At 37.6% G+C, this 17,490-nt stretch overlaps 1 protein-coding gene across 7 annotated transcripts in view; it reads left to right on the forward strand.

Annotated features, from left to right (window-relative positions):
• The window catches only part of AHRR (aryl hydrocarbon receptor repressor), a 78,891-nt gene extending 63,471 nt beyond the window's left edge, over window positions 1–15,420 (forward strand). For 6 of the 7 annotated variants that reach the window (XM_015855105.3, XM_015855104.3, XM_015855107.3 and 3 more), the window contains 7 exons: window positions 5,140–5,229; window positions 6,433–6,559; window positions 7,981–8,114; window positions 9,056–9,252; window positions 9,992–10,110; window positions 10,873–11,014; window positions 13,066–14,315. In XM_015855105.3, coding sequence (XP_015710591.2) covers window positions 5,140–5,229; window positions 6,433–6,559; window positions 7,981–8,114; window positions 9,056–9,252; window positions 9,992–10,110; window positions 10,873–11,014; window positions 13,066–14,182 — 1,926 coding nt within the window. In that variant the 3' untranslated portion in view covers window positions 14,183–14,315. Of the gene's footprint in view, window positions 1–5,139; window positions 5,230–6,432; window positions 6,560–7,980; window positions 8,115–9,055; window positions 9,253–9,991; window positions 10,111–10,872; window positions 11,015–13,065 lie in introns of all 7 variants that reach the window. The other variant, XM_085539807.1, reaches the window with a different exon arrangement.
• The last annotated feature ends 2,070 nt before the right edge of the window (window positions 15,421–17,490 follow it).

Genomic DNA, 17,490 nt, shown 5'->3' on the forward strand with positions numbered 1-17,490 from the left:
AAGAGAACCTCTTTACTTACAATGTTCCTAAAACTTCTTAATGGAAGGAACTGATAACTTTCATCTCACAGCTACCGAGGGCAGCAGAATAATGTTGTACTTTCTTTGAACTGACAGATTCATTGTTTTTTTGTTTCAGTAGCAGGTGCGGCTTTTCGTGAGTACATAATTGGATGTACATGTTTTTCAAAGGAACACAGGCCTCTGTCTGATGCCAAGCTCTCTTTTTTTTCCCCCACTTGGAAAAAAAAAAAGAAGGAGTGATTTCATTTTTAAGTACAATGTAGAAAACTCGTGTAAGTGTTTTTAAAAAGCCAAATACAAACAAACAAATGTTCACAATGCATATTTAAGTCTGTCTCACATGTTTCAGCTATTATCCTGGATTAGAAATTCCATCTATCATTGGATCCATATGGTTTACCAAATGGCAGCTTACAGCCATGCCTTTTTGCAGATTAGAAGTTAGTTGGTTTCTGTTGCAGGAGTTCCACTGTTCGCACTAATATCTTTGTGTGTGCGTGCATGCTTGTCTTCGTGCGCACAAATATATGCAAAAGGCTACCAATTATTGTTGTATGCAAGTGAACCTTATTAATTAAAACTCACCAATTGCATGCTATGAAAATAACGTCGACATTGAGCTAGGGAGTTAGCTTATTTTCTCCCCTAAAATTCATGAGGTCTACTCTAGATTTTACATTACTTATGCTCAAAGGAATAAACCAAGGTGGGGAGATCTGCTCTTGACTTCTCTGCACTGTCCCATCTGTGTTTTGGGCAGGCAGATGCTCTTCACAGAGCACTAAGGAGCACATCAGTAGGCAGACTTCTGGCTGCCTGGCCAGGTCATTGCATGTTAGTCAGAGTGAGCTGCAGTGTGAGGCTAGTTCTCTTTCCATCCCTTTTCTCCTTCTGGGTTACTGATAATTCAGGTACATATCTGCTGTGTTTTTAACACAGCGCAGTCTCCCATGCAGTAGGAATGAGGAAAAGCTATTGCCAAAGCCCAGAACTTCAGAAACTGAGAATGTTTAAAATCAAGAACAGAGCTGTACATTTCATTGTGTTGCTACTTATAAAACCCGATAACTTACACCCAAAAAGCTATGAATAGTTTCTGTTCATTATCCTGGTTTGAAGCCATTTATGTCTTGTAGTCAGTTCAACAAACCATTAGCATTCTGTCCAGAATAATGCAAAATCTCCATGTGGTGTTCCTATAAAGGGCTTGAATATGAACTTCTGTACACCTAAGAGATTTCTTTGAGAGACTGGAACAGGTATTTTCCTACTAATTTGCAATCATTATGACCTATGTCTGGGTAGACCTGCATTAGGAAATGCCCTTCTCCTTTTTCACAGCTACAGCCAATAGGTAAGAAAAGTATAAATCTCAGCCCGATTCTCATTCTGTTCTGGTCTGTCTGTGCTACAGATGCCAGATTTCACACTGAACAGCACTTCAAGGTAATACTAAGAAAACATTTGGAGTTGTGGTTAACTCACTGGATGTGAAGTTCTACTCCATGTCCAGCTTTTTTTCTGTGTGTGTGTGTGTGTTTGTGTGGTTGAAGCAGCAGGTTTCCCAGCTAAAATGAGGTTTAGACACATGGAATTTGTGTTAATCCTCAATAGCTTCATGTGGCTTCATAAAAGTTGTTGTTGCACCAGAGTGGGTTATGCTTTTCCTGCCTGCAAGGCAGAGCATCTGATGTCTGTGTCCATTTAAACCAGAACCCAGGAGATGTGTAGTTGAGAGATATTAACTCAGAAAAAGACATAAGCATTTTGAGAAGCAAAACGAAAACAACGAGGGGAAAATCTATAACTTTCTTAATTTACATCCCTCCTCAAATCCATACTCATTTCTGACTTAACCTTGATACGTGCCTCCTTGAACTTTTCTTCCACTACTTTCCTTTTACTCCTTCCCACCCTTCCTTAATACCTCTCCAGATGCAGTTCCCACTCCACTGTTCTGAACCCTTAGAAATACACGATCCCATTTCCCATTACCATATTTACAAACCTGGTCCAGCCTAATTCTGGCTTAATGAAAGAAAAACTTGTGAAAAGAATAAGCTGCCCACATTCCACTGGAGGGAAACAAGTTTTACATTTTAAAGCAAGTCTCTTAGGGTACGTAAGTTATGCATACGTTCTATGTGTTCTTAATTTCTAGCTGTGCAGGCTAAACTGGAGGTCTTCTGGAAAGCGCATGGTAATAGGCATCTGCACAAAGGAGGTCCCTTAATTGTCCTATGGTTATCTTTATGGAAATTTTTAGTCTGCCCAAATTAAAAAGCCTGCCAGATGTTCAAAATGTAATAAAATTCCTAACATCACATCACTGATGGTTTCATTGCTGTGAAGATGAGTCCAAAGAGAAAATGCCAAAAATGCTTTCTTGTTTCCACTTGATATTGGAAATGGGTATGACAGATACCGTCTTTGGAGGCTTCTCTCGGTACACTGAAAGGCACAGATGTGAATATATAGAAATCTTGGTGTACTGTCTTCTTTTTGGTGAGGTCCTGGGATGAATTTGGATATATTTTTTTAAAAAGCAGAAAATAGCACCAACTCAGCAAGAGCTTGTGGTTGAAGAGTAGACACGGATAACTTGTGATTCTACTAGCCAAAGATATTGCTTATTCTGAAAGGGAGCTAGATTGATGGAGCAGCCCTGGAGATGAGCACGATTTGCCCTTGGCTGTTCTTACAGCTGACTAATACTTGACATCCATTTGATCAAAAGAGATGCTGTTACTGCTTTTTCCAAATGTAGGTAAGCCATCACAGCCTCACCGCTAGCTTTTTCCAGTCACCATTTCACAGCTTTTTCAAGGCCCAGAGCTCCTGGCCACATGTGGCTCCAGTGGGCCAAGTTTCCAAAGGTGCTCCACATTTATGGTTGGGGTCAAATCTTCTGAGGAGGTCAGCCTATTGTATGCTGAACTCTTGAAATCCTGCCCACCATTGTCACAGTGGGAACAGGCTTTAAGCAGTCTTGGAAATCTGGTCCTTATTTAGGAACTCAAAAGAGAACCAAACTCTCAAAAAACATGTCAGTGTATCTAGTAACTGAGCAGTTGAAAATTTGCTCCCATTGTGCTTCAGGCTTCAGGATTAGCTTGGGATTAAGATACACATCACAGTAAATTGAGGGAAAACTCAAGTAAGGATAATGAAAACAGAGCAGTACTTCATGAGCAGCCGTTTGAACTGCAATCTCAAAAGACCTGAAAACCATCACAGGACAGGATCATCTCATCTGCCTTGGAATGTGAACCTGCTTGAATGAAGATATGTCAGAGAATCTTTGTCAAGGGAGAAGAGGCAAAATTAGTCAGACCTCGGGCAGCATGATGATTGTTAATGTTCATGTCATGTATTTCATTAATTCTTACTTTTAACTGCAGTTTTTTCATTTTGCTTTCCTTACATCACCGAATTAATTCATTTAGCATTTTTCCAGACTAAATATTGTTCTCTGTTAATGAGATATTTGTTGCCTGATTTTAATAATGATTTCATTTTTTTGCAGTTTTTCTGTGTTTGTGTTTTTAGAAAAGCTCAAGAAAATAACGATACTTCAAAACGCACATCAAATCTTTAAGCCATAACTACAAGAACACATGTGTTTAATTTTCTTGTTGGAAATTATTACATTATCTGTATATTCCAATGCATATAAATGCAAATCATCATGGAATGGAATGTTTTAAATAAAACAAATCAAAACCAAAGAGAAGTATTTGACAGATGTTATTAAACTCTTAATCATGTGAATTAATGTAAATTTCAAATTCAAAATAGCTAATAGTACTGTGATGTAATATTGTAGTTAAATTGCAATTAGCCCCCCTAACTTTTGTAAAAAAGCATGTTCCATTATTTATTATTTCGTTTTAGGGAAATCTTTGAGCAGAGGTTTGTAAGGAACCAAACATTTACCTAGCATTCATTGTGTTAAGAATAGCGGTATGATCAGTAAGTATCTTATTAGGCAATCAGTAGCACTTTTGGTACAAGACACTGGATTAGAACTTTGTCATATTATCAGACTTATAAAAAGATAAGGCATACGCTGTATTTATTTGCTCTTTTGGTTTAACATTTGAAAGGTAATATTCGGTAGGTTTATAATCTCAGAAGTCCAACATCTGATTCTGTTTAACTGAGCAACAATTCAGATAGAATCTTGAAAATAGATGTCACATATGATAAAAACTTGAAAATGTGAGTCAACATATAGCACACAACTGTTAAACTTTTGATTGAAGGACCTTACTTTACTAAATTCACACAAAATCCCTACCTGCCTACAGAAAATGTGGTGTCCGACTTCTTTACAGACTAATTTTTTTCATATCTATCCCATATTGAAAAGGTAAAGGGGAAATCATTTTTCACTGCCCCTTCCTGTGAGACATCTAGAGGGTGTAAGACAGCAGCAGAAACTAGCAGGCTCAGTGAAACAAAATGCGATAGATAATTCTTCACTTTCAAGTTTTTCTGCCTTAAACTGAGCTGTGGACCTCTGTTGCAACAGCGTAGGGGCATTAAAAAAGTTCATATGGCTTCAGAACGCAGTTGAACAAAGTCATCAAGATTTATTAAAATAGTTAGGGCTGTGAAGGGAATATTCAAAGGTTATTTCAAAAGTTACTGAAGACAAGGGAAGCACTTGAATTGTGGGTTGTGGAAAGACTGTTCTAGGATGCAATTGCACTATTGCTACTGGAGTCAGGATGCTAGGATTGGGTAGATTTTGGCACAGCCTCATCTGGCCATGCTTTTCGGGCAAAACATACATGAACCTATGAAAATGAAAATGTTTCCACCATCTAAATCCCAGAAATTTTACTCTGAATTGCAAAATAAACCGAAACACCCCCAAAACAACCAAAAACCCTGAAACCAAATGAAACAGACATACAAAAAAATTAAAAACATTTAAGCTATTATTTTTCTTCTGCACTTAAATTGTAATATTCTCTAGTTTTACAGTCACAAAGACTGTATATTTGTGTTTGTTCATGTTTAAAATCAAAAGGAGACTAAAGTAGAATGTTAATTATTACACCCATTTTTCTCTTTATTTTCTGATGATCATTATTTTCCTTTCTTTAGTCACTGAACGGTTTTGCATTGGTGGTGAGTGCAGATGGAATGATATTTTATGCATCATCAACCATTGTGGACTACCTAGGGTTTCATCAGGTAACTACATTAGCAAATATTTAGGATGCTTATTATTACAGTCTTTCTAATGACTTTCCTGCAGTCATTCCTGCTAACTGGCTTTCTAAAATGTAGAACACTGTTGTTTTGCCCTATTGTTCTACTGCTGATTAGATGTATAGTATTAGTATTTTAACGTGCCATTTTAGACATTTTTGTTTGATTGGAGAGTTAAAGGTGAATTCTTTGTAATGTCATAGAAGGCAATTTCCTTCTGTAAATCTTTTGTTGACAGAAACAGGATTTACTAGTAAAATCAAATCCATCATTTTGTATAAGGTGCTGCGAATTCTAGACTGGTTGCTTGCACAGAGTAAATATAATCATGCAGCTGGAAAGGCCCTCCATAGTTTGTCTGCCCCAACCTCCTGCTCAGAGCTGGTCCAATTGGATCGGGTTGCTCCAGGACTCATCTAGTCAAGTTTTGAGATCCTACAGCCCCTCTGTTCTACCCTTACTGCAATTCTTTTTCACTTTACCCTTTACCACCCTTACTGCAAATTTTTGTTTCACTTTTATCGAGCTTCAGTTTCTTTTCCCGGAGAACCCAAAATTAGAGAGGATTTTGCCTTTGTTGAACTTCCTGATGTTCCTGCCAGCCCATTTTTACAGCCTGTCAAGGTCTGTCCAGCTCTCCCTGATTGGTACCCTTAATAGACCTTTTGAGGCTGTGCTCTATCCCATCACCCATTTGTCAAGAAATTAAACATTGCTGGACCCAGCATTTATCCCTGGGGGACACTACTAGTTGGCTGCCAGTTGGACTTTTATGATTCATATTTGCAATACGCAATTAAAAATAATCTTATGAGGATATTAAGTCAAAAAGCAGATGTGAAAAACAGGGGCCTCTGAAGTAATTTTCCTCAGTGAGTTTTGCTTTCAAAATTTGCTACGTCAGTCATCATTTTTTGGATGTTATCAACCCAAATTCGTTACTGTGAAGGTGATGATGAAGTTCAGAGAAGCTGTGGATGTCCCTTACCTGGAAGTGTTTGAGTCTAGGTTGGATGGGACTTTAAGCAACCTGGTCTAGTAGAAGTTGCCACTGCCCATAGCAGGGGAGTTGGAATTAGGTGGTGTTTAAGGTCCCTTCTGACCCCAAGTATTCTATGAATCTAAATACAAGAGTCTGCCCCATTAAACCCGCAGATTAAATGTTGTTTGTTGTAATTGTTTCAGACTGATGTAATGCACCAAAACATATATGATTACATTCACGTTGACGATCGCCAGGATTTCTGTAGACAACTGCACTGGGCCATGAATCCACCTCAGATGTCTGGACAGCAACTACAGACAGAAACAGGTAGAACTATATAACGCTAATTGGAAATTTACACATATCTGTACAATTAGAACTGCCCTCCACCTATCCCCTGTTACTTGTCAAGTTAGATTCTTCACTGCAAAGCTGCTTAGTGGCCATTTACAGTATTAATATCCCCAGAATGATGTTTCTCCCTGATTCTGGATTTTTCATGCTACTGTGTATTGTTGAAGCTAGAAAGTTGATGTTTCCCTTATTTTTCTCTGACTAATGCACTTATGAATATTCTTATCCAGAAAGAACAAAAAACATCAGTGTTCATCCTACCACCCTTTTCTTCCTACTAATATGACATGAGTATTTCTCTCAATAACAAGAAAAGATAAACAACGTGCAGAATTGTTCTGTGCAGTACCACAATGACTCCTTGCCATTGGTTTTCCCATGTAAAGTTATATTAATCAGAGTCTTTAGAAGAACAAGTAGGTTTGGCAATATGTTTTTTGCTCTGAGGCTGTATTTGCCTAGAATGAGAAGTGGACATGTATGCTCAGGGTTTCTCCTACATGATTTGTAAACCATAAATCACAGCTAGAAAAAATGGGGTTGAAATTGTTAGCCTTCTGAATGGATCCCAGTGAAATGAATGCATTTCACCAGTTGATAAGGGAATAGTTTTTCAGATGAGTGGAAGAAATCCTTCAGCAACTTTTATGATGTCTCTCTTTAGGAACAGAGTCGTGAACCTTCACAGAATTTCAAAGTTGGATAGAACGTGTTTTGCAGGAAACTTAAAGATCACAAGAACTTTGCAATATTTTATATGCAGTGCGAAGAAAACAAATGGAACAATGTGCACGAGTATTTCAAACTATAAAAGTTAGAAACATTTGAATCCTTTTTTTTTTTTTTTTTTTTGTCCTGAGTATATGCAGTGGAGGATCTTAATTCCTGAGTTTGTTCTTCTGTACAAATACTTGTGTGTGTCTTTTGGGAAATAAATGTTTCAAAAGCTGTGCACCTGTAGTCCAAAAATGGCAAGTGCTTCATTAAAAATCAAGAAGGCAACAGCTGAACATTAGCTAATCAGCCACTGTTCATTTGTTTTATTTTTGTTTTTGTTTTTCTAGCATTAGCATTTTTTTTCCTGATTTTGTTCCTTTTTCTAATGTACAATCTCCAATCTGTGGTATTAAAGTCTGTAACATCTGTTACCCTACTCTGCACCATTACAGCCCACAAGAATTCAGGAAGTAAAGCAAAGTTTCTGAAGAGACTCACCTGAATCCCTTTGTAAAATCCTTTTTTTCTTTCAGTAGAGCATCTCCTGATATGCCTATACACGATGCATTTAAATATCCATCCCTCTATAAAACAGTGTTCAGCAATTTCCTTTTCAACTAGGTACAGAACATCTACATTCTTTCCTAGTGTGATCTGATATATATTGTTGTTGACAGGAGAAGAATATATTCTCAGTAAATTGTTTAAAGCACAAGAGAATGACAGCACAACAACAGATTATTCTTCCTTCTTAACTCGTTGTTTCATCTGTCGAGTTCGCTGCTTGTTGGACAGCACTTCTGGCTTCCTTGTAAGTATAATTTTACTTAGACCACAGTAGTCACGATGCACTAGATTTAAATTACTCCATATGAAAAATACTGGAACATTCATAGATAGCTTGCAGCCATGGATATAATGTACTTCTTAATTGTACTCAAACAAGAAACAACTGAAGACATTTATTAATACATGATGGAAGAAAAGGCTGTAATATTTCAAATTGAAAGAGCTGATAAATGTTTATGTTTTAAGCTCTCTTGGACAATATCTGTCCACTGTTTGTACTGGCCGTAGCACAAGGGTGGCAAAACTAAGTTTCAGCTGTTAGCTTTTATTCATGAAGTGTTACTTAAAGGAACAGGAATAAAACTGATTCCTTTTTCACTTTTCCAAAGGGTGTTTTAATAATAAAACCAACAAAAAGTCTTTTGCACATTTAATACTCTTGCTAAGAGTGGCTTATTTCTAGAAACCACTTTTGCTTAGTAAAGACCAATCCTGTTTTTTCTTCTAACAAAGAGAGATGTGCAAAGAAAACGAGGAATACTGAGCGATAGAAAAATGAAACCTCTGTCTCAGATGCTCATTTGCAGGAAGATTATGGGTCTGAACAGTGCCTGGAAAAAATAGAGATCCAGGCATGCAGGAAATAGCTGTTTGCACCATCAAAAGCTGCCACTCTTGGAGAACAGAATGTAATGCAGAACTTCTGCTTTAAGTACACTGGAGATGAAAAGAACAACAGGCTCAAATGTCTCATTTTACTCTATAGAGTAAAATTGACTCACCATGCCTCTAAAATTGCACAGTTTAAACTTTATGAAAATAATATATATATATTTTTTTCTCCCTGTTTCAAAACTGGTTTTGCTGTTACTTAATCAAAAGGTGGCATAGCTCTTATTAGCATTTTAAAAATGTTTGTACATGAAATGCTTAAGATAATTCTGTTGTGTTTTTATATAACAGACAATGCAGTTTCAAGGCAAACTCAAGTTTCTTTTTGGACAAAGGAAGAAGTCCTCATCAGGAGCAGTATTACCACCTCAGCTGTCCTTATTCTGCATAGTGGTACCACTTCTTCTCCCTTCTGTGACAGAGATGAAGATGAAAAGCCTACTTGTGAAAGCAAAACACAAAGCTGATGATGCAGCAGTGAATACAAAGTATCTTCAAAATTAATTGTATAGCATTTAGTAAAACATACCGTGAGCTTCCAGTTTGTTAAATGTACATGTGATGCTAAATAACTCTCTACCTACTCTTTCTCAGGAAGTAAATATGCATAATTTATCTGGATTCTCCTTCCTAATCTTTGGAAATTTATTCTAAAAAGCAAACAACAAACACTGCAGTGTTGCATTTAGTTTAGGTTTAAAGCATGCTGTCCAAGGATGGTAGGAAAATGTAGATAGCTATTTCTAGTCTGATGGTCTTAATGAAGGAAAAGGTTTGGAAAGGATTGTTATAGTATTTATAAACTCTGATTCATATTTTGGACTAAAGATTGGAAGAAATCCATTAAAATCATGATTGCTGCAGATTGAAGTCATGGTAATCTTTAAGTGTATTGCTGGTGAGTTAAGTACCTTGAACAACAGGCAGAGCAGAATGTACATGACATTTGTCTCTGTTCAAGCTGGAACTTACTATTCCAGATACAGTAAGACATGAGCAGAATACTCATAAATATTCCTTTTAACTGGATGCAGAATTCCAGTCATACTCCAGTTTGAGCAACCGCGTGATGAAACATGGATGATTATTTAGTGTTGGCTATTATATATTCAAAGCATCAATCTTTGAGAATAGTCTACAGCTTGAAAATCATATATTTCAGAGTTTGTAATTTTGCTTTGTTGTCATTCACTGATAAGGAATTTTCCCATTTTCTGACCCTTACAGCTCCAGTTCCAAAGGTAATTCAAGTCTGTGTGAAGCAGCAGAATTATATGGAAGAAATAGTCATCACGAAGGTGCAGCTTTTGCTAATGTATTACAGATTACTGAAAACCAGTTCAAAGGTATATATGCTAAGTACTTTTAGTTTATATACAGCCTGTGGAGAAAGAATCTTGCCTTTTCACCTGTTAGGCTTTCCAGGTTTTGGTCCCCTTGCTATCTTTTTTTTCCTTTCTCTTTTCTTTATAACAATCATATCTACTCCTGCGTGAAGAAAACTAGAAAATATATTATTGATGCTAGCTTCCCCAAGAGATCAGAAAATAGAAGGAAAATTAAAACATATTGTCTTGTAAACTCGTGATTTGCTTGTGACTTTGACTCATGCTTTTCCAGTGCTTGGGTGTGGCAATACTATGAGAATCTATGCTGCGTTTCAGATTTTTGCGATGGATAGAATTCTAGTGGTCAATCTTCTCCAAAGGGCAACTTCTGTAGAATTGTACTCAGCCTTCAGCTGTACCTATGGAAGGAAGCCTGTAACTTTATTGTTATAGCCCCATTTTTCATTAATATTTTATCATCGATATAGGAATGCTATTGAAAAGGGGAAAATGGTAATGAAATAATAATACTGAAATATCTTTAATTACAGCTTAAGTGTTCCTAGTCTCCACCTTGGACTTCTCAAATTTCATTCTTCATGTAGTTTTCCTAGTTTTGTGACATACTTTAGCATGTACTTTCCTCTGCTGATGATTCCAAGGCAGCAAACAAACCTGTTACCATTGACCAGTAAAAAATAAAAATAGTTGTTTAAAGCTAAGAGAAAAAAATATTAAGAACTGCTTGGATTAAAATATACTTTCTTTTAAATTGCATAGCGAAGAATAATGGAGAAAATGGCATTTCTCTAGTCAAAGTACAAACAAATGAAGATCACTGGGTCTGGGTTCAAGCTAACGCTCAACTTCTGTATCGAAGTGGTTGTTCAGAATATGTTGTTGCCCAACAGCAAATGCTGAAGTAAGTATATTTTCCAATACTAAAAAAATCCATATTTTAGAAAAATGACCTTATTCCTAATGTCTGAGATCTTTAAAATGCATGTAGCATTCTAAGAAAATATGTGTAAGAGAAGGACTTAGTTTATTTAACAAGAAAAAATCCGTTTATGTCCCAGACCATATGAAAAGGCTGTTATAATCCTAAACAGTATGTTTGCATTCTTCAGTCTTCTTTCTTCTGAAGTTGAGTGTACATACATATTTTAAAAGTATCTCAGACTGCTTCATTTTTAATATGTTTTGGCTTTCTTGCACAAAAATGTATTTTGGGTGTCGGTTTTACATTACAGCTGAAACTCTTTGTTGATGTGGTGCCCTGGCTTTTCCTAGTATTTGGTAATGTTAAGCTACCTTTTTTTTTTTTTTTTCTTTTTTGGTGTTTCGGTTTTTGTTTGGTTTTTGTTTTTTTTTTGTCTTTGTGGATGACAGCTGAGCTTATGTTTTTAGTTGTGGATGTTCAGTATAATCGAAACAGGAATGTTCGTATTCATTGCATGTTTGCAGATCATATACATAGCTGGCTGGCTGTAGGCTCAGCCTTGGAGTGGAAACTATACCCAACAGATGTGCATTCAGAGAGGAATTCTCCATTCTCCTTTCCTCCTCCTTTTCCTCCTTCCTGCATGGGACAGCCCCAGTTCACACCTGTCTAAGGGAAGAGCAGGGACAGGAGATGTACATAGCCACCACTTGGTCCTGAGGAAAACATGACCAATATCTCTACACTTTTCCTTTCAGATGCGTTGCAGGTGGAAAAATAAGTGAAAAAAAAAAGTCTGTGAACCTCTAGAATAGATACCCCTTGCAGGCAGTATACCTGCCAAGATCTTTTGAATAGCAGAAGACCTCTCACCTCTTTACTTTTATCGGGATAGCACAAATATCATCTTGCCATGCAAAGTAATGAACTTCTAAAAAGCAGATTATGAGTTCCTTGTACTCGTCTCCATTTTATATTGTTTTCTGTGCAATGAAGCACACTCTTTGGTGCTTATTTAGTTACATTTTTACACTCTGAGCCATTTAAATCCACCTTTTTTTGTTTAATAGTTCCCACAAGCTGAAGCGTTACTAGAGTTGGCCTCACAGATGATACTCAATTCTGTCCTCCTGCTATTGTGCAATAGCTTCCACCTGTTGGTTTTACTGTTGTTAAAATGCATGCTATCCTGAAAACATATATTCTTTTGAGAAATTTCACATTTTCACTGTAAAATTCTTTATTTGGTGATGTAAACATTTATTACTATTTGCATGTTGTCCAATCTATGTTCCCAATTAGACCGTTTCCCAAGAGGTAATGCTGCAGTGAACTTGCATCCTGGAGTACTTAAAAAGAAAACGAAAGAAAATATTCTCTGTTCTTGGCTGTATGTTCGTTACTGTGGGGAAGTTCTCACTTTATAATGGCATGAACTCCCCCTACTGGAAATTCCTATACTTGCGTATTAAGTCCCTACCCAAGGAAAAAGTTTCTGATAGCGGGTCAAGAAAAAAAGTCTTCTGAAAATCTCTCCAGTTTTTCATGCCCAGCTCCCTATTGCGATGTTCACTTCTCATTCTGACAAGGAGGGTGCAGGTTCATAGCACAGACTGCATGATAACAAAACAGCACATTTGCAAATTCCAGCAAATTCTGATCCTGGAGATTTGGACTTAAAAAAAACTTCTGCATTGAGTATGAAAATGCTCAGGCATGTTTCATACTCAAATTGCTTTGGTGAGAAAGTTCTTAGGTATTTTAATAACTCCTTGCTAACAAAATACATCTCATCTAATGTGCTATTTGCACCCTATCTATCTCTACACTTTATTTATTTATTTTGCACAAGAATGTTGACTAGATACCTTTTTTCTATCTACAAAGTTTCTATGAGTATGAGGTTCTAAATTAAGGAAAAAAAGAATGCTTGTAATATATATCAAAGTACTCCATTTGTATCACAGAAAAGGTCCATTTAGAAACCTCTTCTTGAATGTTGTTTTCTTTTTTCCTACTGTTACTGAAAGGGAAGAAGATGAACAACTGAAGCTACCCAACACTTTTGCTGGTTTGAAGGGAAACCTGGAGGGACTTTCCTACAACAGCGCCCTTGAAACCCTGGGCCAACTGAAGCATCTCAACTGGACAGCAGTTAAGAATGAGCAAGATAATGTAAAAGTGAAGTTTGAGCCTCATACAAATGGTGAGTGTTTTGTGCAGGAGGAATCACTCACTTCTAACACGCCAGTTTTAGGCATTCAAAACAACTGCACCACAAACAGTAGCTGGACTTTCAGAAACTCAGGCTCTTGTTCTATAAATCAGCGAATGAATGCCTGTTCAAGCAGAAGAGCTGGATCATTCTACAACAGAGACCAGAGTTTCTTAAATTTAGCATCAACTTGTCCTTCTCACTGGGGTAGTGCAGAAAACTGTCAGTCTTACTCAGGCTTACAACAGCGTGCCATGGAGAACTATACTGCAGACCACCTGAAACTGCAGAGATCGCTAATATCCTCGGAGTCTCTCTATGATGCAGCGTTTCCCTTGGATATGCCTATTAAAACAGAATATGATTCTGATTCTGAGAACATTGCTGATAATTACCTGATGCCACAAAACCGAGCCTGGCTGGATGAGAACGGCACCATGAGGAAGCAGTTGTTCAGCTATCCCAATAGGGTGCACCTGAAAGCAGAACCGGACCTCTGTCAGCAAGCTTCACCTTGCCAGAAGCCAAGGCACTGCCTTTATACGCCACATAATTGGCAGTGCATTGTAGCAAATCATCCCAGCAACCTCAATCTGAACAGATCTTGCAAGGGTTTGCGTAACAGAGAGGTGGCCCCGTTTTGCCCCCAGAACTCCTCTGCCTGCTTGGAAAGCCTGCCTGACCTGCCGCACACCGAGGGCTACAACCAGTTCTACAGCCCTGCTCCAGGGGACAAGGAGCAAAATAATGAGGTGTTTAAAATGCCGTGTGAATTTAAGAGCCCTTGCTTGGTTCAAGCAATCAAGCGTGAGCCCCTGGATTCCCCACCGTTGTCTAACAGTGGACAGAACAGAGCACACATGAGCTTTCCTGAAAATACAATAGCAGGTCCTGTGCCTCATAAAGCCACTGAATGTACATTCTTACAGTAGATTTTATAGCATTGGGATTATTTATAATGTCGAAAGGAAGAAGTAATTGTAGCTTCACTTCCAGCTGGGTTAAATGAGTTATTACAATTAAAAAACAGTGGGAAGATGTTGAGTGTGTGTGCGCGTGTATGTCTGTGTGTGGAACAAAACAGACATAGACGCACACTCACTCTCATACGTGCCCTTTAAACACAGCCATTCTCTTAGTGATCTGTGGAAAAAAAGAAAGACAAAACCTCAGATACAGAAAAATAATCAGTATTTATTGCACAGCTGTACCTGCTAATGTGGCTTCACCCTTTTTCCTCTCATGTCTGCAGTTCTGTAACAAGGTGTAGCTATTTCTGGTTTTTGCCTTTGCTCTTTTTTTCTCAAGCTAATGTGATGCCTCTGTGAAAAGACAAAATGTTTATGGTGTTCAGTGTGGCCAGGAGTTTACCTTTGGAGTTAACTCATTTTTCTTTTTAACCACTCCAGTAAGTATCAGCTGTTCCTTTATCTCTACGCTGAGTTACTGACAACAGGCAAGGGCTTCCCAAACACACAGAGTATTCTTGATTTAAAAGGACAGCATTAATTTAAAACACATAACATTCACAAAATGCATTACAAATCATTGCACTTCAAACTAAGTTTTTCCCCTGTTTTTTTCTAGACAATAATAATGCTTTAGTGCATATTTTCCATTTTAAAGCCATTCACCTTTTATGTTTGATTGAAAGACTGAACAATAGGATGTTATCCACTTCTTTAAATGAGTTACAAAAGGCTTTTAAATGTACACTAGAAGGATATATTTCACCAGTTATCTTCCTTGCTCTTACTCGTAACATGAAGAAAAGAAATGCACTTTTAGATGTGATGGTATCTCTTCGACTGACAGCAGCCTGTTAGTCACTGTCACCTGACAGAGGAACTCCGATCCCACACTAAGATTAGAAACATGGTTTTTAAAGAGCATCTTCATTTCATCTCCTAAAGAAAATCTTAATCTCACTGAGAGACAACTGGATTTATGACTTTCAAAAACACTTTGGTGCATTTCTGTGCTTTTGAAAACAGATCCATATGCTTTCTTTTGAAGCTGGATAGTCATGTATTTCCACTTTAAAGAACAATCTACAACTTCAGTTTTGGTTGTTGTAGTTTGACTCCTGCACTAATTTTGTTTTACAATTGCACTATTTCAATTTTATATCATCTTCAACTATAGCAAACCTATACCATTAAAAAAAAAAACAACCCACAAACAACTAGATATATACACGTGCTTTTTGTAAAGAAACCCTAGAGTGAATGTTTTCTTTTTCAAAATATTATAAATAATTCTGATGTCTTCATTCCTTCTAGCCACTGTGGGCATGGCTGTACATATGCCAGCAAAGTGGCATAAACTTCTCCCTAATGCTATAAGTGGTTGAAGTGCAGTTTTCAGGTAGGAAAATAGTTTTGCACAGGGAGTGGTATCTGGGAGGCCGCTCTTCTCCAGCTCTGGTAGAAGTTACTGCCTGCACATTAGAGTTGGCAGAAGTAAATACATGCATTCCCCGCATGTCGGTTCAGCTTATGAACAATGGTTTGATCTGAAATGCTGCACTTTACACAGAAATGAAACTTCTGATGTTTGTCCTGCATAAGGACGCATTCCCCACAAAAAGGCAAGAGTGGATAAGAAGGGCAATAATGTCTTTCTGCAGCTCAAGTTAATTCTGCCATAGTTCAGCTGACTTAACTCAAGCCAAGAGAACATCTCATGTTTTTATATTTATCTTTTCTTGTATCTGAGATATATCAGTTCCCTGCTGACTACATTCTGTCTCTTACTTGAGACAGTCTTGATATCCTTGCCTTAACACTTTCACCAGTGGGTACAATGCAACATCAGATCGCATTCAGAGATGAAACCGTAATGGTGGAATTGACTCCATAATCTAGTACATCATTCATCTTGCGTAAAGCTAAGCCCAATCAGGCAAATTGATCTTGGTTTTCGAGTGAAACTGTGAGAAATCAGCAGAGCTGCACAAAGTCTGCCCCACTGATTCACTATCTACAAAAACAAGAGCAGAAATGGGGTATTGTAGAGATAGGGCGATGTGGAGCAAGTGGAGGACATGATGGCATGACTGCCAGAAATCTGTTTGTTTAACTCCACTCTTGGACTCACTGTGATACTCCTCCAAATGAGACTACCCAGGCCTGCCTGGTTTAGCACTACCTTACACGTTCTTTTGTCATTTGGATTAGTGCAGTGTGACCATAAAACACTACTATCCACATTAAAAAAAAGTGTTATCAGTGGACTCTGTTCTGGAAAATGTTATCACGTGCAACAGTCTCATATGAAATGCACTTATTAAGAGATGGGCAACTTATACTTTTAGATAACTGCTGGCCACTATTGATAGGAAAAAAAAATAAATTAAAAGGTCAGTTTTGTGTAAGAACTTTGTATATTGCACTATTTGGGCAAATTAATGCTGAAAACCAATCTCTCCATATCTGTTTTTAAAGAGCAGGTATCTGTCCTTTATCCCCTCTGGACCAAAATCTGAATTTGCATTGTACCCTGTTAAATTACCAGTGATTTAATGTTGTAAAACCTTTTTGTACCCAGGCATTAATGATCCCATGACAGAGGAAGAAGATGGGGCAGTTGCTTTAAATCGTTACTTTGTATTGGTCGCTGTTTTGGTATTATTGGTACTATTTTAAAAACTACCGCTTAGAAGAGTTTAAGATGCTTCCAGTCAGTGATGTTTGCCTTTTATCCTTAGTATTTATATCCTCTAAGCACAGCCCTAAGATGTGTTTTAATTTCTCTCATAGAAGAAATGCCTGGTGAAATGCTTGCGTGCTACAAACATGGAGTATTCAGGCTGAAAGAAATGCATTTCTTTTTCCAGTGTGGACATGATGCTTTCTAAGACCTGACTGACAATAGCATTCAAACTTCCTCAGCTGTCAATTCTTCAGAGTCAGAACAAACTTCTTAATTCTGGTATTCAGAGGTTTGGTGGTTTGTTTTCTTGGATTTGTGTGTGTGTGTTTTGTAGTTTGTTTGAAAGTGTATCTGCCTCTGAGATGTCACTTATCCCACAGACGCCAGAGATTATCATCAGTGCTAAAGCTGTTACCTTCACTGTGAATTTGGCCTGATTTAGCTGTTAGTGGACAGCTGCACAGAACCTTGCAAATGCTGGTCCAATTAAAGCCCCTGTTTTTACCTAAAAACCAGACTGATTTGAGCTAAAGGTAAGCATGTACCGTAGAGTGGTTATTCTAAGGTTTGCCGGGATGCAGTAAAG

This window comes from Coturnix japonica, chromosome 2 (assembly GCF_054131305.1).
Source record: "Coturnix japonica strain WE chromosome 2, WE-NBRP24, whole genome shotgun sequence".
NCBI lineage: Eukaryota > Metazoa > Chordata > Aves > Galliformes > Phasianidae > Coturnix > Coturnix japonica.